Here is a 22,810-nt window from a genome sequence, read left to right on the forward strand (position 1 = left end):
CCACCCTATCAAGATGCAAACCAAGTCCATATGAAATCATCAGTAGTAAATAATTTGTCTTATTCTATGGAAAACTTTGTTTATCCACCAAATCTGTATCTTTTATAGTTCGTAGTCCAATAAGCAAGTCCTTTCATATGATTTTCCTTCCAATAATCCATCCATGAAGCATTAACCACTGAAGAGAAATTAAGAACAGTCCTTTAGTTCAGTCCATGTTAATGATGCCCCCAAATAATTAGATTCATTTTGCTGCTTTGCAGTCTGTATAAGCATTTGTAGAATCGAGTTCTCTTGCCATAAACCAAACGTTATATCACATCAGAGCACACAAATCATCAGAAAAGGTATAACCATTTCGCCAGCCATGTTTTTAGGATATTGACCTCTCTATTCATAGTAGGCTGGAAGATAAAACAAGATTAGTATCTTCTTCACACACATCCAAAAAGATGTTACACAACCCCCTGCACATATAATAGACCTTTCTCAAAAACAGGTTTAGTTTCCCATTTCACACTATCATTACTAGCTTGAAACACACATTTACTCTCAGCAGTATATTCCATGATCCCATTATCCACCCATAACCATACCTTGTTCCACCCCCCTGAGTGTATGAGTTGGAGCCAAAAGTTTTACCTGCTGTTTTAACAAACCATTAATGTATTCAGTTAATCCTGTGGCTTGCGGATAATATGAAATAAGAAACACCCAATATACTCCAGTAGAATTAGTCCCATTGTCAGTAGTGTTCAATATACTCTAGAAAGTTTGTCTTTTCTTCACCTTCTGACATACAGGGCATTGTTGCACAATGTCTTTAGCAAGTACAGTGATTAAAGGTATTCCTTTATGCTTTGCATAGTCCATAGCGCCTTGAACCACTCGATGTCGCGAGTGCTCATGTGTCCATTGGGCTAAAATATGTATCACAGTCAAAGCTCTGAACACTGTCCATTCATCTGTATATATATTCAACAAGCCTTGTGTTTCCTCCAGTACATAAACTACTGCCATTAATTCAGCATATTGGCTAGATCCACCCACTCCAGTTGGATGGGCTGTAGGTTGGAAAGCAGCTGTTGTCCAGACGTGTCCTTGTCTGGCAGCAATAATAGTGGCAGATCTATCTGTAAACAATAAAATGAACTCCTCCGATATCACTGCTTCCTTTATGGTAGATGGAGAAAGTGTCAGTACGGGTTGCTCAAAGTTATCACATCCAACTAATCCAGATATCTGCTGTGACACTTGAGATGAAGATTTACTTGACACTCCCCCCTTACTTGTACATACAATTTCCACTTCAGGAAAGTGAGTTTCTGTGAAAAAGCTGCACACAAGTTCATTTCGTTACCATTTACCCATCCAGATATTGCTAAATCAGTCCCGACTGTGACAGGTACATCCATAATAGTTCCTTCATCAGGTTGCAGGGCAGTGTACAGTACAAGGAATTGTTTTTCTTCCATAGCAGTTTGCAGGGCACTTGTGTCCTTTTCCCTCAACTGAAAAACAGTCTTTTTCCTTGTAACAAAGTAAACTGAACAAACAGTCAGTAGCACATAACGTATCCAGTAACAAAACAGTCCAGTGATGTGCTGTGTACAGTCCAAAACCAGTTGTGGAATAACTTTGATTGGACCAGTCCATATAATGGTCATGAAAGTCATACTTTGAGCCAATCCTTGATTTGTAACCAAACTGGTAAATGCATCAGTCACTTGTTCCACGGCTGATACCATTTCTTTCACTGATACGGCCAAAGGAGACTCTACTTTATCCACTTCTCTGTAATCAATGGTTAAAAGCCAAGAGCTATCTGTCTCTTTTACTGGCCTCATTAGGGCACTGAATAGACTGACTACCAGTCTGAAAACTCTCACCTCCACCATCATCTCAGTTGCCATTGTTATCTCCTTTTGACCACCTGGAAGATGGCATTGTTTCAGGTTCACTTGGTTTGGTGGAGGTGATATGTGAATTGGAGTCCATTCAATGTTGTCATACACAATGGGCATTACAGCATTTATAGTGAAACTCTTGACTCCAACAATAAATGTTCCCAACCGTATAACCAAATATTGTACCTTAAAAATATCCATTCCCACAATATTATCTGGTAATAAGAATATAAAGATTTGTGCTTCAAAAATAATACTTTTACATAACTGCATTCCAACCGGTACAGCAACAGCAGCTTTGCCTCCCAACCCTTCAGTCATTGCAACTGCATTTTGTTGGTCTGGCTGAATTGTACCTTGGAATGAGTTGTGTCCCTGCCAATATAAAGTGACTGGTATGTAAGGGCATGGATCCCCAGGTTTCATAGCATTGATTTTTGTTATGGCAGGCCCTGGGAATCTGCCACCCCTTCAGTCTACTGGCTGTGGCAACTGCCACCCCTTCCCTTCTGTGTGTTTCATGTCATTTAACAGATTCTTACACTCTGCATATGGCGATGTGGAGGGAAGGGTTAATGGGGTTGGGCTCAACTCCTCATCTAAATCAATCATAGGAGGAGCTGACAGAGTTAATTCCTCAACATCACTGAGAGCAACCTTTTTAGGTTTGGCTGGCCTCAACTTCCCCTTTGCTGTTAGTTCCCTCCACATAGCGAGCAGAATTTTAGTCTCCTTTCCATCAATAGTTTCTATTGGAACACCACTGCTTCATAAATTGTACTTCCTTCTTTTGCTTCTAAAGCACTCAACATAGTGAAAAGAGGGGCTTTTAACTGTTCTGGGGCTGTGATAAGCAATTTCCTTTTGATCAATGGTGTAAAAGCAGCCATGTCAGGACCCCCCCCAGTCAACAACTACATGTCTCACCCCTCTGTCAGGTAAAGGATCGGGAGTGATACCAGACATACATCCCATTGCTCTCAGTCTCTGCATTCCCTCTGTTGTAACTTCCCAGGGGGTCTGGTCTATTAATTCATAGGGACTGTCTATAGCAGGGATCCCCAACCTTTTGAACCCGTGAGCAACATTCAGAAGTAAAAGGAGTTGGGGAGCAACACAAGCATGAAAAATGTTCTTGGGGTGCCAAATAAGTGCTGTGATTGGCTATTTGGTAGTCCCTATGTGGATTGTCAACCTACATTTAGGCTTTGTTTGGCAGTACAACTGGTTTTTATACAACCAAAACTTGCCTCCAAGCCTGGAATTCAAAAATAAGCACCTGCTTTGAGGCCACTGGGAGCAACATTCAAGGGGTTGGAGAGCAACATGTTGCTCACGAGCTACTGGTTGGGGATCACTGGTCTATAGTCTGTGCAATAGAATCCCTAATTAAATGCAATAAGGCAAATGTCCCAGTTGTGTTACGCCCACGTTTCATGTATAAACGCACACGGGGATCCTTGGCTACACTTCCTAAACCTACTGCTTCTCTGTCCGTCAGCATAATACCATCACCTCCTAAATCCCAGACACGTAAAACCCATTCCAGTAATCCCTCTCCAACCGTTTGTGTAAACTTTTGCCCAATTTCAGTTAATTCACTAGCTGACCATGACCGAGTTTCCTCAGTTAAATGTTGCTCAGCTGACACATCACCTCCAGATGTGGAATATGTGTGTTCTGCCTGCTGTCCACTTTTCTCCCTCACCTCTCTCTTTTGTCTATGAGTTACAATGGGTCTGACCTCACAAATGTCATCATCCATCCCCTCTTCAGACCCTGACCATTCATTCACCCCCTCCCAATCCTGAGAGGTTATCAAAGCCCGCACTTCTACGTGATTTCTAACGAGCTTCTGCTTCTTTCTCCTCCTTTTCCTATTAACAGTCTTTATAATATACTGTTCAAACTGTGCAGCTAATTGTTCCTTTTCTTGCTCTGCATTCTGACTGCATAACCTTAACAGTTGCAATTGGTCTTTGACAGTTTGAAGTTGTAACTCTAAATCCTGTATCTGCTTAGTTTGTTGCTCTAACACTTGAAAACACAACCAACCCACCTCTGCAGCAGCTCTACTTTCCCTCTTATCATACTTTGAGAAGTCAAGATTTGCTACTACATACTTTGGGTTAGCCACCTCAATGGCGGGGGAGTACTTAGCACATTCCCGGGCTACTGATATCCACTGTCCTGCGACAGACACCCAACTGGGCAATATCCCCGTTCTCTCACTAGTGCTTTTCCCCACCCCTTTCAGCCTTTTTATCCACGACATTCTTTTAAGAATACCTACTATCCCCAGACCTAGACAAGGAAAAGAGGTAGAGTAGACACACAGAGTAGACACACAGACACCGTCAGTAATCAAATTACAGACCCCACTCCTGGTACCAAATGTATTGAGAAGGGCTCTTGTTCAGTCTGTAGAGTGATTAAACTGACACACACAAGTGAAACAAACATAAGAGATTTATTGATACTTAGCTGAGGGACCCCTCCATAAAATGGCTCAGCAGCAATTCCAACATAACCAGGCACTCTGAAGTCCAGGCAGAAGTCAAAGAGCCTCCCCCCAAATGAAGCTTTATATATGTTTCCCCCACACAGGATATAAGAAGATTTATACATTTTAGCAGCTAGCATACTATATATAGTAAAAACTACACTTAGCATACTATATATGGTGAAAATCAAGCATTAACCAGTGTCACATTCCCTGAATTGCCAAAAGCTCTAGACGCCATCTTTAAGGTGTTGTTCTGTTCTCTCTATCTTCTGCTCTGTGAATCACTCATTTTCCTTACACAGTGGAATTAAAGGTAACCAAAAATTTATTCTCTAATTTCTTTTGCAATGGGACTGCACTTTGGCGTTTATTGGCATATATTTCAGTGAGAGCTGATGAGGAGATTATATGAAAATTATACTCCATGGGATACAGTGTCAGGAGACAGATCAGGCCATTCAACGGGTAACCAAAAATCAGTGTGAGAGTATTGAAAATAAAGCAAACAATCCATAAAGTATTTTGAAGAAGTCTGTTTATGAGATCCATTTTACACACTAGTTTCCCCAAGCCAGTCCCACACAACTCTCTAGGCATGAGCCCTCAGGTGCCTATATGGTAAATAAATAGGCTTGATAAAGGGTCTTAAGGGGCCAAAACTTTGCCTTGTTTTGTATGTTTTTGGGCTAAATAAACCTTTTTGCACAACTACAATCTACACACTGTGCTGCTGGTAATTCTTTTGGTATATGGTAAATATGGCCCTGCCCACATCCCATGTCATGCCAGAGCAGTATTGTGCTGGCATTGCAAAGGGTTAACACTTAAGACATTTGGTTTTGGGTCCACAAATTAGACATTTCCTCAGGGGGACTATGGTGTTATCCATATCTGCCTTCTGAGACAATTCGGAGTTACACCACTTGGGCACGGAAGCTGGGCAAGTCAGTTCTTTTGATAAAAAGAAAGCAAATGGGAGCCTAAGCTGCAGGGGGAATTAGAAAATATATAGATTATAGGAATGTCTCCTCTATCATATGATCACATACTCATAACTCACAAATTTCTTATGAAGAGGTCACATGCTTCCTAATGGTACCAACCAGGGCCAGCCCATACCCACCAGATAGGAGGGATGGTTCCTGGGGGATTGATATAAATCTTATCGCCCACTTATGAATCACCCCATGCCCCTATTTTCATTATTGGGTACTGGCAAGTCCCAATATTATATTGCAGAAAACTGGCCTAAAACCAACAAACACCTACAGGGGGTCATTAATCCTAGGTACTCCTACCTCATACATAAGGTAATAAGGGTGAGGGAGGGTGTCCCAGCAAGCCATAAAAAGGTGGGGAGATGTAACCATGGCAGCTTATACTTTGAGGACTCTTCTTGGGAGTATGTGCTCAGGTTTCCAGGAGGACACAAAGAAATTCTAGCTTTGCATGTATAGGGTTTCTCAGTGTTTTATCACAGTAGGTTTCTATCGCCTGTGCCTGTTAATGATAGATGGTGGCAGTGAATGAATTTTCTGAGTGTTGATATGTTTTGGAGTGTCTGATATGTTTTGGAGTGTCTAACCTGCGTATTAAGTGACTGAGTGTAACCCCTTGTAGCCGAACCCAAGATTCACATGTGTATAAGGGGCAAATTTATCAAGGGTCGAATTTCGAAGTTAAAAAATTTCGAAATTCGACCATTGAATTGGCCAAATTCGATATTCGAACTTTTCTTTTTGAATTTTTTTGCCCGTTTTCAGTCGAACAATTTTCAAAAAAATACTACGACTTTTTAAAACTTAGTCAAATTTTGGCTATAGGTTCTAGGAGGTCCCCATAGGCTAACATAGCAATTTGGCAGGTTTAAGGTGGTGAAGTGTCGAAGTCAAAGTTTTTTAAAGAGACAGTACTTAGATTTTCGAATGGTCGAATATTCAAAGTATTTTCAGTTCGAGTCAAAGTCGAATTTGGCCTATTCGATGGTCGAAGTACCCAAAAAATACTTAGAAATTTGAAAATTTACTTAGACCCTTAGTAAATGCTCCCTTTAGTGTCTTTTTTGTGACATCCCATAATCCACTTCTCCAACACTGTGACTCATTAAACTGAGTAGTAAATTTTTTCTTGATTTTTATTTACTTTACTGACTTTAGCAGCCACTTTGGATTCCCCTGCAGCAAGTGAGCATGGCTTTATAAGGGATGTCAGGATGATTTTAAACTACAATCTAAATGATTTATTGAGCAAATTCTCTCCAAAACAGTCTGTTGGTGAGGTCAACTTATTCACTTAAATTGTTTACATCGATAAGCAAGAAGTATCAACTGGGAATCTGCTGCATTTTCTAAATTTCTTATATATCTTCACATTGACTGTAAAGAACACGGAACATACTGGCACGGTTCTGACTGGGTATAGAAAAAAATACATGTTTTTGAAAGACTAAAATCTGTTCATAAAAGTCTGTGTAGCAATGTGGGTGAAGGAGGGAGAAAGGCTAGGGTAGCATCTGGGTAAAGGATAGGAAGAGCATGTAAATGTACTTTTCATTGCTGTAGAAGAAGCAGACTAGAGAGATCTGTCCATGGTTAAATAACATACATGATAAGTTATGGCAGCTAATGATAAATTAATGCTGGTGAATCTGGCCTAAACGCTGACCTGTAGTGATGTTCATGCCGGCCCGCTACTCATGAGACCCACGGGTTTACCCGCGGGTTGGTCGGGTTCAGGCCAACCTCGCACCCCCATTTGTAGATGGCGGGCGGGTCCGGGTCGAGCTTTTCTTCCTGCTCTCCCCTCCCACCAACTTGCACTGCCAGCTTCTGAATTTCTGTTTTATAGCCATGCGCCTGCTCGATTTTCTGCAAGGCTGCAAATAACTCCATGATCCCAGGACATCCCCCATAGGCTAAAATAGCAATTTGGCAGGTTTAGAGGTGGCAATTAGTCGAATTCTTAAAGGGCTAGCACAAGATAAAACTATTCCTTAGTCGAATTTCACAAAAAAAAAAGTTCTGTGGTAAAGGGGCGCATTTATCAGCAAGTGAAATTCCACCTCAGTCTATTCATTTCTATGGGATTTCTAGGGGCAAATGTATGAGTAGGTGAAAGTGAGAGTCCACCCATTGCCCCTTAATAGTCCCCTAAAAATCCAAGCAAAACAGACAGTTGTAAATGTTCACTGTAGTGAGCTCTATTTTTTGTTGATAACTATGCCCCACTAAGATAAAGAGCAGTGCATTATGTGGAATAATTTATTTGTTATACAGCTCCTAGGTAGGCGGGCCAGGCCAATGTGGTTTGGCACCCTAGGCAAGGGTTCCAAACAGCGACCCCCCCCCATCTGTACCTGTGCCAGCAGCCAGCAATGAGCCCAGGCCCAGCCATATTTATTAATACTGTACTGCAGCAGGCCCCAAGCCCACACCTCATCTGTACCTGTGTGCCCAACCCAAGCCCCCATGATCTAGAGTGTACCTGTGCCAACAATAGCAAGCGTCAAACTTCAATGTAAGGAACGGATGGATTAGGAAAGTAAAAAGAGGCAGCTGCCCAAATGCCCAGGGTTCCAGAAAGCAGGAGTCAGGACAGACAGGTCTCTTCAGCGCCAAGTTACTGGTCCCTCTAGCCCACACAGGCACAGCAGGTCCTGTCTGCCCAACCCCAACCAATCCTTTGTAATGAATGACCTCTTGCGCCACAGCCCACTGCTGATGCGCATCAACGCGTCAGAATGGAAGGCACCAACTAGTAGTCACGCAACATTGTGGGGGATCGCTTTGAAAAATTTTCTAGTCTAAAATAGGGGGTTGGGACATGCGATTTTTTAAAAATGATAATCTTTTTATAAAGGCCAAGTGAACTGAACTGTAAAAATGAAGAAAAGGAAAAAAAAAACATTTTTCCCACCAGTGATTGCACCCTAGGCGGTTGCCTACCCTGGCTACCCCTTGGCCCGGCCCTGACTGAGTGAGAGGTTATGAAGGTGATGCTGATTTAATAAACAAAGATGGCATGTATGTCTGCTCCAATGTAGTAAGTATACATGTAAAGTGTATCAAAATTATGTCACCATGTGGTCTTGTCACAAAAAACCCCAGTCCAAGGGTTACCAAAAATTGGAAAACTCAAAAAAAGTGAAGTAGATCCACAAACATAAATGCAGTAACAAAGGTTGTAGTAAAAAGCATTTATTAGGACAGGTATAGCTTAACACGTTTATTGCCAAATGGGCACTTACTCATACTCATAGGCCTACGTGTAAGTGCCCATTTGACATGAAACGCATTAGGCTATAAATGTCCTAATAAATGCTTTTTACATTTTACTACTACCTTTGCTACTGCATTTATTATTTGTAGATGTCCTTCACCTATTTTGAGATTTCCAAGGTGAAGCTGATGTCAACAGCTGCAAAACCCCACCCACTGCTGGAGATTCAAAAGAATACAGCCTAATACTAGCTAAAATAAGGTATTTACATATCCACAAAGTAATTTTTATACCATTCAGTTAGCCACAAGGCATAGAGCAAATATACAGATTTTAACATTGTGGGTTGACAGCTCCCTTATTGAATCTAGCTTATACCTGTTTTAGTACTGTATTATTTACTACATTTGGCATATATTTATAAATAGCAGTAAAATCTAATTTGAAGATCACAATAACCTTTAAATGTTTCTTCATTAGGAGGCCTATTTACTAATTTTCGAGGTTGAGAAGAAAAAAATGTGAATGCTAAAAAAAAAAAACAGCAACAAAACTCATGCAACGTTTTTGCCGAATATTGTGAATGGAATCACATAATTCCATTCATGTTCAATAAGGCTAAAACACTTGAATGATTTAAATCTGTATATATATATAGAGAGAGAGAGAGAGAGAGAGAGAGAGAGAGAGAGAGAGAGAGAGAGAGAGTCCCACAGTACCAGCACTCAAACAGATGTTTCCAGTAGTGCACGATCAAAGGCAGGCATGTATAGAACACGATGGATCAGCACACACTGTTATTTTGTGAAGCAATAGTGTTTATTTCATACAAAACACATTTTTATCCGACGTTTCGGTCGGATAAAAATGTGTTTTGTATGAAATAAACACTATTGCTTCACAAAATAACAGTGTGTGCTGATCCATCGTGTTCTATATATATATATATATATATATATATATATATATATATATATATATATATATATATATATAAAATAAATATGATAAATCTGCCCCTAGTTGTATATTTTTGGTGCAGTGGTATAGTAGAGGAAGCAGACCCCATGGTCACAGGAGCGGGGTTGGCTTCCTCTCTATACCATAGAAATCCCCCTACTCGGATGTTCTTTTATTCATGCGTGGTCTAACAAACATTGCAGGGGGAAGTGTACATCAGAGCTGCTGTGTGGGGCCCAGCACCTTCTTGTTACACCATTGTTTTTATGTATCTTCTTTATGTAAGACAAGTTAACTCTAAACTGTTTTGTTTTCTGAGCATCATCTTTTAAGGCCTTTGCAATTATCTTACATTTGGAGACCCTAGCCTATAAAACATCTTTACAAAGACACAAAGAAAAAACATTTGTTGAAATGTATAAATTTTATTTCCACACAGAAGCAAGAGAATGGGACACATACACACCTTGCCTTGTGATACTCTTTGTAACTGTATCTGGTGGTTCAAGAAAAGTTCTCCCAGACATTACTTAATGCACACAAAAAAATGTTCAAAGTACGACTGTGTGGGCTGGCTCAGAAACAACCTCTTCTCTGATATGTATGCATATTTTTTTTTAATATCTGCTCACAGAAAAAGGTAACCTAACCACAATAAGGACAGAATCACACAGGTCAGTTATGTACGGTTTAATGTTTGGAGTCGTTTGTATTTGCTCAACAACATTGTGAAATGAGAGCATGGGGAGCATGCATTAAATGATCCATAGCACCACATAGACGGCAGTTTTTAGGGACAAACTGGTGACTACACACACATTTTGTTAGCCAATATGGCCCCTTTTCTATATATGTGACCAGAGACAATTAAGTATAAACATCCCAGCTAATAGTTGCATTTTCCCTTACATTTTCTCTCTGCGGCCTACTTAAAGTGATACTGACACGAAAAAACTTTTTAAAATATGAATGTACATTATAGGTCATGTTGATCGTTTTTTGAGAGATTTGTTTTTGTAAGTTATTGTTACTTGAAGTTTCTAAACCTGACTGTTTTGCCAACCTGACTGTCCCATCTCAGCTTGTCAGTTAAAGTTTCTAATACTAACTGACTCCTGCTGCACAAATATGGCAGCCCCCTCATACAGGAACATGGGGCATCAGACAGGTAATGTAAAAGCATTGTGCAAAATTATAAGTAGCTTTCAAAGGCAATATTATAATAGATGTAAAAAAGAGTTTAATTTCTGGTGTCAGTATCTCTTTAAGTTTTTGGATTATGTGCAAAGCCTAGTCACAGGAAACTTATGTTACCCTTGCTTGTACATAAAGCGATTTAACTGCAATTCATACATTCTTTGCTTGACGGTTAAGCACTTTAGAAGGACCACAGTAAGAGCTAGAAATTTAACTCCTGTTGGATTTGGAACCTCGGAAGTGGCATCCTGTTAAAACCAAACAGCATGCAATTTTCTTCTTCATCAAATCAACCTACAAAATAAATAAAGATTTGATGGCTTATATGACACCTACAAGTCTGAACTTTTTAAAACCCAGTCAAAGGGATGTAATAAAATGTATAGATAAAGAGAATACTGATTCTTCAATCCTAGCTTGTTTATGCTGCTTAGAGGTCTCCCTTATATCACAATACTTGCTAACTATAAGGAGTGCACAGAGCATCATTATTGCATAATAAAAACAAATACATTTTTATAGTTGTATAATTGTTTAGTAGTAGTCAGGCCCGGATTTGTGGGAAGGCCACCTAGGCCCGGGCCTAGGGTGGCAGGATTTTAGGGGGGCGGCATGCTGCCCAACCACACCTATATTGGTTCAAAAACACTGGGGATGCGCAGGAGATACAATCTCCATGAAAATTTGCATGAATAAAGGGTAGGGGACAGGGGGGACAAACGGCAGTGAGCCTAGGGGCGCCCGCTATGTAAATCCGTCCCTGGTAGTAGTTGAGCTATAACTTGCCCATTGTTCTAACCCAAGTTAACTGGAATTGCAGACTTTTTTTTAATTAAAAAAAAATCTGCATTTTAGGCCCCTCAAACAACTCCAACACCTAATATCATTGCTTTTTTTCTGCTTGTCCTTGTGTAGGTGCAAGAGAGTGGGCCTTACAACAGGTGGCTCAGAATTTTGTTTATACTTTATGGTACAGAGCCTTAACCTCAACCAAACTTGACACAAAGCCTTGCACTGCTTTCTATGATGCAGAACACTGCATATTATTCAGAGAATAAACGGCCAACAAAAATGAGCAGTTCCCCATATCTGTCATGCAGAGCAATGCTTCTTATAAGGCAGAGCATTATTTCTTAAGTAATTTTGAAGAATATCACTTTCTGCAGAGCATTGTACTATAACGGCCAACTGAACATTCATAATGTAAGACATCTTCCACACTTTTTGTATGTTCTTCTACAACCAAAAGTCATTCTTGCTTCCTTCAGCAAATCCAAAAACTCTGAAAGACCCCGTTCTCTTGTAGACTGTAAGGGCAAAACTGGCAAAAACCTGCCCCTTTTAAATAAGAAGCTCTATATAGGTTTATCAAGATATGCATAAACAGTTCGATACTGATATTTATATAAGTATATGAAGTTAGCACTGGGCAGTAAGCTCCCTCCAAGCCTGCCTCTTGCCCTGTCCGTGGACAGAGAAGAGGGTGTGTTTGCAGGTTCAAGGAATGAGGGAGGAGTATCAGCTGGGTAAGAGTACATGTTCAAGACAGGAAGAGACACAGTCCCAGTGCCTCCAAAGTGTTAGGAGAGAAAGGAGGAAAAGCAGCGAAGAGAGGAGGCGGAACCGCGTCTTCACCAGAGGAGTAATGAAACTGGCTGCTGTAGACACAAAAACTAGTAGTACAGCCATCAGTGCCAGCAACACATTGATGAACTTCCCAAGTAGAGCCCTAGCATTGGCATTTTCTACCCCCTCCAGCTGAACCACTTGTTGCTGCTGCTGCTGTAGCTCAAGTTTTGTTATTCGGGTGAGACAGGATTCCACAGCTTCCTAATATGGATAAAGATAGTGAGGTCAGTAAATGTTTAAAAACTGGCCTGTAAGTTTTTTTTCTTTTTATACATTTAAGTTTGTCTGTCCAAGCAGCACTACAATAACCTATATTTTGGCAAATAAATAATTTCATTGTATTGCCATTTTGATGCATCTACATATGTTACCATGTACCGTATTTCATCTTGAAAGGCTGCCATTATGGCTAACAAGTAGCATATTTATAGATACTGTATCTGACTCTCTGAGTGCAAACAGTACAATATATTGAAATTATACATAGTCCTTCTTCCTCCAGAGAATCTGTGCACTACCAATATAGAAATTAGACCTCAGATCCCAGAAGTCATCACCTCACAATGAACTAAGGCTAAAGGGAATAGGGAACTGGTCCCAGCAAGTACATTGTTTCCTTTCAATGTGTGGAATCAAGCATGTCTGTGTAAAAAAGCAGGAAAAAATAGACTTAAAAACTACTCAAGGAATATGAGGGATTTCATACCTGAATGTCTCTGGCTCGCTCATATGATTGATAAGCTACTTTTTCTTCCATGCTTGCAAGCTCCTGCTTTAGCAGAGTCATTTCATTCTGATGAAGCTCTGTCAGGTCATTCAGCTGCTCTTCCAGTCGTTCATACCTGGTGGAGAAGGATTAATATAATTGCTATTTTGTTAGAGGCTCAGAATACATTGCACAGTACTGTTGTACCTAACAAAAATGTTTAATTTTTAAGTTTAAAGACTATTGGGGGAGTGTAATATGTTTTGCAACCGTGTTTGCATCCTTCTTTACTGATTACAGACCTGAACGACTTCCTCAAGCAGATTTTAATGCTAACCTTTGTTTACCAATGTAATATTTTTCAGCAAATGATTTTACATTGCGAGCAGCGCTAAACATTGCTTGCAATTTTTAATTACATTCCCCCTTATCTTGGGATGTTTAATCTGTGGCATATATTTTGTGCCTGCTGTACTTGAAATTTGGGAAGGAATCTTACATTCTGCCATACTCAGTTTTCATTTTTTGCTGATTTAGAGTGGCTAACTGCTTATTTGAGATATAGCAGAGATTGTAAACGCTGAGGAACAACAATGCCAAACAATTTGCAGTAGTAGCAGTCTTGAAATAAGATAAAAGAAAGTCACCCCACCACATATATTAAGCAAGTGTAAGCAGAGATTAGGGAGAAAAAAATTAAAAAACACAATGAAAAAATGTTTGAAGATCAAAGCTGAAGAGAAAACAGGAGAACTGGACAGAATTGAATAAAAATAGAGATGGTGAGTAGGTTGGTAACATCCTATTAAAATCTGTTGTGGGCCTGTGCCTTGAGTCACTTAGCGATGCATACGAAATTACTGGATCTATACTAGGGTTCAAAATCAATTTCCCGAAGAGGTATCTGTGACACTGACAACAATAGGATTATCTTCTTCCTCAAATAGTTGCCTTATAGGGGCCCATTCTTTTGAGTGAAGGAATAGAAGAAAAAATACTGTTTTTTTGGCTACTTCGACCATCGAATGGGCTACTTCGAACTTCGCCTATGACTTTAACTTCAAATCGAACGATTCAAACTAAAAATCGTTCGATTATTCGACCATTCGATAGTCGAAGTACTGTCTCTTTAAGAAAAAACTTCGACCCCCTGGTTCGCCACCTAAAAGCTACCGAAGTCAATGTTAGCCTATGGGGAAGGTCCCCATAGGCTTGGCTATCTTTTTTTGGTCGAAGGATAATCCTTAGTTCGATGGATTAAAATCCTTCGAATCGTTCAATTCGAAGGATTTAATCGTTCGATCGAACGATTAATCCTTCGATCGTTCAAAAATCCTTTGACTTCGATATTTGAAGTAGAAGGATTTTAAAGGAAAACTATACCCCCAAAATGAACACTTAAGCAACATATAGTTCATATCATATTAAGTGGCATATTAAAGAATTTTTACCAAACTGGAATATATATTTAAGTAACTCTTGCCCTTTTACATCTCTTGCCTTGAGCCACCATTTCGTGATGGTCTCTGTGCTGCCTCAGAGATCACCTGACCAGAAATACTTCAACTCTAACTGTAACAGGAAGAAGTGTGGAAGCAAAAGACACAACTCTGTCTGTTAATTGGCTCATGTGACCTAAAATGTATGGTTTGTTTTGTTTTGTTCCCAAGGGGGAAAATGGCAATTTTCTATTTATGATTACCCAATGGCACATACTACTAGAAAAGTATATTATTATGAAAATGGTTTATTTACATGAATGAGGATTTTACATATGAGCTGTTTTATGCAATATCTTTTTAGACCTACATTGTTTGGGGGGTATAGTTTTCCTTTAATTCCCCAGTCGAATATCGAGGGTTAATTAACCCTCAATATTTGACCCTTGATACATTTGCCCCTAAGTGTCCGGAACTGGGCCAACACAGTAGGGACACAAGGCAAGCCCCCATCTAGGGGCGATTCTTGTGTTAAAGCCGCCTCAGGTGGCTGTTACGTAGTTAACACGTTTGTTATTTAGCCAGTATAGATGTGGGTTCTGGGTACTCATGCCCCAAAAGAGAGAAAGACACTCACAGATCCCATGGACAGGCATGTAAAAGAACGGAAGACTTTATTTCAAACAAAGGGAAGACTAACACATAGCCTTTTGGAATATAATACATCTGTCCATGCACTTTAAAGTGGGACTGAAAGGACAGCACACTTTATAAATTACTAGTGGGATTGTGCAAGTGGGAACTGGTGCATATCTTTAGTTTTTTTCCTTTCATGTTTCCCAAAAGCAACTCAGTATTAGAATATATTAGCAGCTTTAGTCACTAGTCAATATGCTAAATCTGCCAGATATCTATAGGGCATGTATGAAAATACCATCAGGAGAGGACCACGCCACCTACTGTACACTGATCATTGGCTACCAGGCCATCAATTGGTTCAGCCTGATTTGGACCAGTATTTTGGTGGTTAAGTGGGACACAGATCTCACAATGTATAGTGAGCATTAAAAGTGATACATTAATTGCTGTAATTTCTAGGATACTGCTAACGTATCAAATTTTAGACAGGCCACAGCCTAGCTTACAGAATTTAACTTTAAACAAATTTCTTCCTAAAGCCTAAACATAAATGTAAAAAGTTTTTATGGTTAAGATAAATATACAATTGTTTAACGTGATTTAGAAATATTCTTCTTTTTATATTAATACTACAGTCAATATAGCCTGTGGATATGCAGAGTTATAGGAATAAACAAAGACATTCACTAGAAATTGTTTTCTGTCCTAGACATACTGGGTTATGTAAAAAGCTAAACTTACCAGTATGCGGAAGCAGTAATGTACAACATAAAATGTTGTAGATGTGGGACAGAAACAAAAGCAGATGGTATCATTCACCCATCTTACAAGTACCAACAACCATACAAAATGGATTCTATGAGTAACTGTATTTACTATGCAAGTTTACAATGTGTGTCCCGTCTGGGTTTTACACTAAGGATTCATGTCAGATCTGAGATACTTACCTGTAGCGTTCTTCCTGAAGACACTGTGTCATACAGTTGTAATCCCGCTGCAACTGTGATTTTAAGTCTTCCATTGAGTCCTCTATGTGGCTCTGACCATCTTTGATCTCACATAGCTCCTCAAGAATAGCATCAAACCCCCCATGGTGTCCATGATGATGCACATCCAGAGTATTAGACCTGGGACTCCCAGGCCCTGCTGGTCCTGCCCCAGAGTTACTCCCTCCTCCAGCTGACCCAGAGGTAGCACTAGAACATTCATCATCGCTGCCATATTTGGGACTAGGAGCTAGTGTAGCACTTCCACTGAGTGCCCGGTTTCCTCCTTGTCCTTCTCCATCTTCTTCCAGACCATCCTTAAGATGAGAGATGTTGTCAGCACTGCCAAACTTATTGCGGATAAGGCTAGCAAACTCACGGGGCTTTGAAACCACTGCAGTGTGAGTGACTTGAGACAGGCCAGAAAGTCCTCCCTTCACACCCTCAACCACGCCTCCCCCAAAGCCACTAATGCCTGCACGGACATTGGCTCTTACATCTTTTAGGCCTTGTTGCATATCTCTAAGTACATCTTTGGGCTGACGTGAAATGCCATTCTGCTCAATCTCCTTCAACTTTTTGTGATAATGCTCCAACTTTTTATGCAGCTGGGCAATAGTCTGAGCAGACTTTTGATTCTTCTTTTCAAAAACCTAAGAGATTAAGAGAAAAGGTAATCTTGTAGATAAATATGTTGAATCTGAATAATATTTTTGTAAGAAAAAAAGGCAGTTTGGCTATAGCATTTTCAGTAAAAAGTAATACAGGTATCTGTAGATTAGCTGAGTAAAGACATCATGTAATCACTTGTACATGTGGCAGTCTGTATTCCAAAGTGTCAGTCGCTTGCACAAGCTTTCAGGTGATTGCCATAGCATAGAGGGCATTCACATTTTAATTCATGTACTACTTGTCTTAATCTATGGACTGAAACAAATAAACTATAATGGCAGGTACTGTTATAAGACCTGAAGCTAAAAAAAAGATTTGAGAAGTATCACCAGCATCACCTGTACTGATTTCAGTGTTAATGTTATTTTTTTTAATTATTCACAGCATCTAATGTAGCAGAAAGTTTGTATGTTGCACCAAGTCAAGGCTTAAATGTGTTAAATTAATTAATTTAATCTTGTGACCTTGTGCTACACTTTTTCTTTTTTGCATTTGTTTATCGGTCAATATCTTTTTAAAAATGTTTGTATGCTCCTACTTATGCTTCAATGGTGCAAAGATCTATAATGGTTAAAAAGTGTGAAGAAGCTTATAAATTACCTGTTTTATACGGGAGACCTGTTGGCGGTCTGCATTATTTGCCAGTTTCAGATACTCAGCCACATTGTCATCTCTTGCTTCCAGTTCAATCTTGATCTGCTCTGTGATTTTGAGGATCTTCTGGTGCAGATGATCCATGGCTGCCTTTGTGCGTTGAGGGTCAGGCACTCCCTCTGGGACTTCCAGGCTGATGTTTCCATCTGAGCCTCCATGGACTGTACTGGGAGGCAGACTCAGGGTACTCAGGTCCCCTTTGTCGAGTTGCTGCTGAAGAATAAAAGAATGGGGAAGTCAGAAAAAATCTGGGACCCATCACCTGAAAAAATTATTCCAAATCCTATTTTATCATGTTAGTCAAACAAAATGAACTTTAATTACACTATATAAATTATTTGAATAGCAAGCAGGCAGGAGCCATTTTGTGGACACTGTTATTAAAGGGATCCTGTCATCGGAAAACATGTTTTTTTTCAAAACGCACCGGTTAATAGTGCTACTCCAGCAGACTTCTGCACTGAAATCCATTTCTTAAAAGAGCAAACAGATTTTTTTATATTCAATTTTGAATTCTGACATGGGGCTAGACATTTTGTCAATTTCCTAACTGCCCCTGTTCAATTGACTTGTGCCTGCACTTTAGGAGAGAAATGCTTTCTGGCAGGCTGTTGTGTTTCCTTCGCAATGTAACTGAAGGAGTCTCAGTGGGACATGGGTTTTTATGGGTGTTGTTCATAGATTACCAGGCAGCTGTTATCTTGTGTTAGGGAGCGGTTATCTGGTTACCTTCCCATTGTTCTTTTGTTTGGCTGCTGGGGGGGGGGGAAGGGAGGGGGTGATATCACTCCAATTTGCAGTACAGCAGTAAAGAGTGATTGAAGTTTATCAGAGCACAAGTCACATGATTTGGGGCAGCTGGGAAATTGACAATATGTCTAACCCCATGTAAGATTTCAAAATTGAATATAAAAAAATCTGTTTGGTCTTTTGAGAAATTGATTTTAGTGCAGAATTCTGCTGGAACAGCACTATTAACTGAATGAAGATATGGTGGAATGCAGTCACCTTAGAAAAGTACCTGGAACAGGACCTCATACCACAAGGGTTGCTTATACATAAAAATCCCACATTCACCAGTACAGATCCCACTTTCCTGGAACGTTGGAATTGTATTCTAAAAAGAGCCTCATTAGACTTAATGAGCTTAATAATGGATCACAAAACACAATTGGAAAAACTTGAAACAGAAATTAGTAATACACAAGAACTTTTAGAACCCATCAAAAATATACCAGAATACAAGGAACAGGCGTATAATTTACATATTAACTTAGCTAGAGGAGAAAAGGAAATCATAGAGAGAAAAAGGTCTAAATTTTTGAGAGATAAAAACAGATCTACAAATGATATACTTAAAAAAGAGTACCCTTCAAAATATTATAAAAATAAGAGAGAACATAGACCAATAGAACAGAGAAATTATTCAAATTACTCCAATTTCAATAGAGAAAAACGTAATTACACACAAAAAAGAAATTACACCAATTACAATCCGATAATTCAAAGAGAATATGTTAATCATCCATACTATAATAGAGAAGAACACAATTACACACAGAGAAACCGTACAACATCGAACAATGGATTCTCACCACCAAAAACCAATAGAAATTATTACAATGATATGAGAGATAAACAGAGAGATTTTCCGAAAAAGAAGCCAAAAGACAGGGAGAAGAGGACCTATGGACAAATGGGGGGAGACCTAAGAACAGAAACACCACACAAAAAACGGAGGACTTTAGAAGACAAAAACTAGGAAAGAGAGGAGGAAGAAAATTACACAGAAAGACCTGACCCCATAAGAGTGTTACAAAGGGCTTAAAATTTGCACCTACCAATCAGATCAATAAATTCCAAACGTATATAGACACACATAAGTTTGTTAGAAAACTGAGTTTAAAAAAAAAGAGAATACTGCAATTATGGATACATTTGAATATACCCACACCCATCTCAAACTTAAATCAGTTTTCAACCCCTCATATACCAATAGTCATTTCATTAACACCTTTAAGGAACTGGTTCTAGAAGATATAGAAAATATGGATACAAAAACTTCACAAAAGCAAAACTTAACTAACGGAGAAAAGAAAGAGCTAAAAGATTTACAGAACGATAAAAGTATTGTAATAAAACCAGCCGATAAGGGAGGAGGAATAGTTATTCAAATAAGAGACAATTACAGTATATAAGTGAAATTAATAAACAACTTTCAGATGCACATACTTATTAAAAGTTAAAAAATAATCCCACTGCTGATTACCAAAAAGAAATATAGTGTTTATTAAATGAAGCTAAAAATGAAGGAATTCTTATCAAGAATGAATTCAACTATCTGAAAGTGAATCACCCAAAAACACCAGTGATATATATTTTACCAAAAATTCACAAAGATGAAAAAAACCCTCCAGGACGTCGTTTGAGGTTTAACCTCAAACCTTTCCGAATATATAGATCTATTTTTAGAAAAATATTTAATAAATTTACCTTCCTACTTGAAAGACACAATTGACACTATTAAATTCATAAATAATGTTCCATGGAAAAAAGGATACATATTAGGAACCTGTGATGTCACATCATTATATACTATAATCGATCATCATTTGGCATTTAGAAAATATTTAGAAGAAGAGTCATCATTGGAAAAAATTCAAAAGGACTTCTTAATAAAAAGTATAGAATTCATACCCACAAAAAAATATTTTTGGTTTGAGAACGATTATTACCTGCAAATCAAAGGGTCTGCGATGGGAACTTGATTCGCACCCAGTTACGCAAATCTCTTTATGGGAAATTGGGAACAAAACAATATTTTACCTCTGTTAAACAAAAATGCGAATACAAACGAAAACAAGGGTCTTGTCATCTGGAAACGTTACATAGACGATTGTCTTTTTATATGGAATGGCACTGAAAACAAACTGAAGGAATTTTTAAATGGTCTAAATTTGAATGATCAGAATATTAGCTTCACCAGTGACTATAGTACAAAAAGTGTACATTTTTTAGACTTGACGATATCGGTAGAAAATGATAAATTTGAAACATGCCTGTATAGAAAACGAACCGACTGCAATGGCTTCATTCTCAATTAATTATAGCTAGTTTAATAGAATAAAAAGAAATTGTAGCAAACAAAGTGATTATGAAAAAGAATGCCAAGTAACCAACTGACAGACAAAGGATATGATGAAAAACTAATACAGGAAGCAAAATCAATATGTGATAAAAAAAGATCGTAACGAATTAATAAATAATAACACAGAAAAAACAAAATCAAAAAATGCTATTTCGTTTATTACCACATACAATAATTCAAGTTGTTTACCACCCATAGATTGTAATGGAACATCAAAGCCATTTCTTATGGAAAGCACTAATGGATTTTTCACCTGTAGGACATGTAAAGGATGTAAAACTAGTAAAATCAATGAAAGAAAAGTGAAAAAATTTGAATCACATGTAACCAAAGAAGAATTCAATATAAAAGCATCCATAATGTGTAACAGCAATAATGTTATTAATTTATTACAATGTCCCTGCAATTTGCAGTATATAGGAAGGACAAATAGAACATTGAAAACCAGAATATGGGAACCCATGAATAATATTAAAAAGGGGCTATTAACACATAGCGTGTCAGCTCATTTTAAAACTCATCATAATTCAGATCCCTCTCTATTAAAGTTTATAGGTATAGTACAAAATAAAAAACATTGGAGAGGAAGTGATATCATACAGACTATATCGCGTGAAGAAACGTATTGTATACACAAACTCAAAACATTAACCCCAAAGGGTCTGAATATAGAAATATATTTGAAGTGTTTTTTAATGGAATAACTTTTTCCAAACTTGATTATTCTATTTTTACATTAATTTAAATTATACACAATGAAATTGATTGTTTTTAATGTTTTATGAATTTATTTACTAAACATAAATTAATGCGATTGTTTTTAAAATAATGGACTGTTAAGAATCAGCTAATTGCCAATTAGGCTAATGACTTGATCAAACCACCTATTTAATCAGTGACGTGATGTAACAAGTGTGATGCCCCTGAGGAAGTATCAGGAGATATGAAACGCGTTGGGCTTGTATTAATCAAATAAAATTATTTACAATTTGTTCTCTAACTTCTGCCTGAATAAGTTCTTTCCCCAAAAAAATCTGGACCGCCGAGCTGACAAGGCTGGGAGACACATAATCGCCAGACGAGCACAAACGCTAACCTCCGTGCAGAGACGCCGCCATCATCTGATTCAGCAGCCGTTTTCAATAGGAGACAGCGCATTTTACCTGCCAGCAAAGGATCGCATCTCTGCACCAATCCGCGTCCTTTGGATCATTGACAAGCGGAGATTTCACACTAGAACCGACAAATATACCAGGCTCTCCCTTCACTACCTCTCGGTAAGTGCAAACGGCCCGTAGGGCCAACTCTGAAGTTCCGGCGATATAACACCATTTGAAGCCTTTTTGTTGTAGGAATACATCAAAGACGATATACCCGTACTTAAACAGTGAACATGTGGGTAGTTCTATATAAAACTCATAAGCCATCTGTCTCAGACGTACTACTCTATATATTGTCTTTTTATTGCAAAATCAACTACGTAGATTTGAATGCCATGTCTTTTATAACTCAAAATGACACAACCTTATAGTCACCTGGTTTTTCACAAGAGTCTTGTGTGTATGTGTATATATATATATATATATATATATATATATATATATATATATATATATATATATATATTAGTTTTTCTGCAAGAACCATATTAAAAAAAAACTGATGATTAAAGGGGTGGTTCACCTTTCAAACACTTTTTTCAATTCAGTTGTTTTTAGATTGTTCCCCAAAAAAAAAGACTTTTTTCAATTACTTTCCATTATTTATTTTTTACGTTTTTTCCAAAATCTAAGTTTAAAGTTGAATGTCCCTGTCTGAGTGTTTTGGTCCCTGTCTGGTGTTTGAGTCTGGCAGCTCAGTAATTCAAGTGCAGACTCTAAACTGTTACAATTTTGCAACATTTAGTTGATACATTTCTCAGCAGCATCTCTGGAGTATTAGCAACTATTGTATCAATTCTAACAGCTGCCTGTATTGAAACCCAGAGATTCTGCTCAGCGGGGACAAATATAAGAAATGTATCAACTAAATTTATCCATTTAGAACAGTTTACAGGATCGGCGACCCCCCCTCCCAGAGCTGCTTCAGAAGGAGAGAAATGACACTTTACACTTCAATATTACAAAAAATGTCACACATAGAAAATAGA

At 38.5% G+C, this 22,810-nt stretch overlaps 1 protein-coding gene across 4 annotated transcripts in view; it reads right to left on the reverse strand.

Moving 5' to 3' along the window:
* Positions 1–11,445: 11,445 nt before the first annotated feature.
* Positions 11,446–22,810, reverse strand: part of tmcc2.L (transmembrane and coiled-coil domain family 2 L homeolog) — a 40,824-nt gene continuing 29,459 nt past the window's right edge. For 3 of the 4 annotated variants that reach the window (XM_041581987.1, XM_018246512.2, XM_041581988.1), the window contains 4 exons: positions 17,460–17,726; positions 16,149–16,840; positions 13,124–13,259; positions 11,446–12,618 (listed from right to left, as the gene is read on the reverse strand). In XM_041581987.1, coding sequence (XP_041437921.1) covers positions 12,307–12,618; positions 13,124–13,259; positions 16,149–16,840; positions 17,460–17,726 — 1,407 coding nt within the window. In that variant the 3' untranslated portion in view covers positions 11,446–12,306. The remainder of the gene's footprint in view (positions 12,619–13,123; positions 13,260–16,148; positions 16,841–17,459; positions 17,727–22,810) is intronic. The other variant, XM_041581986.1, reaches the window with a different exon arrangement.

This window comes from Xenopus laevis, chromosome 2L (assembly GCF_017654675.1).
Source record: "Xenopus laevis strain J_2021 chromosome 2L, Xenopus_laevis_v10.1, whole genome shotgun sequence".
In the NCBI taxonomy this organism is placed as follows: Eukaryota; Metazoa; Chordata; class Amphibia; order Anura; family Pipidae; genus Xenopus; species Xenopus laevis.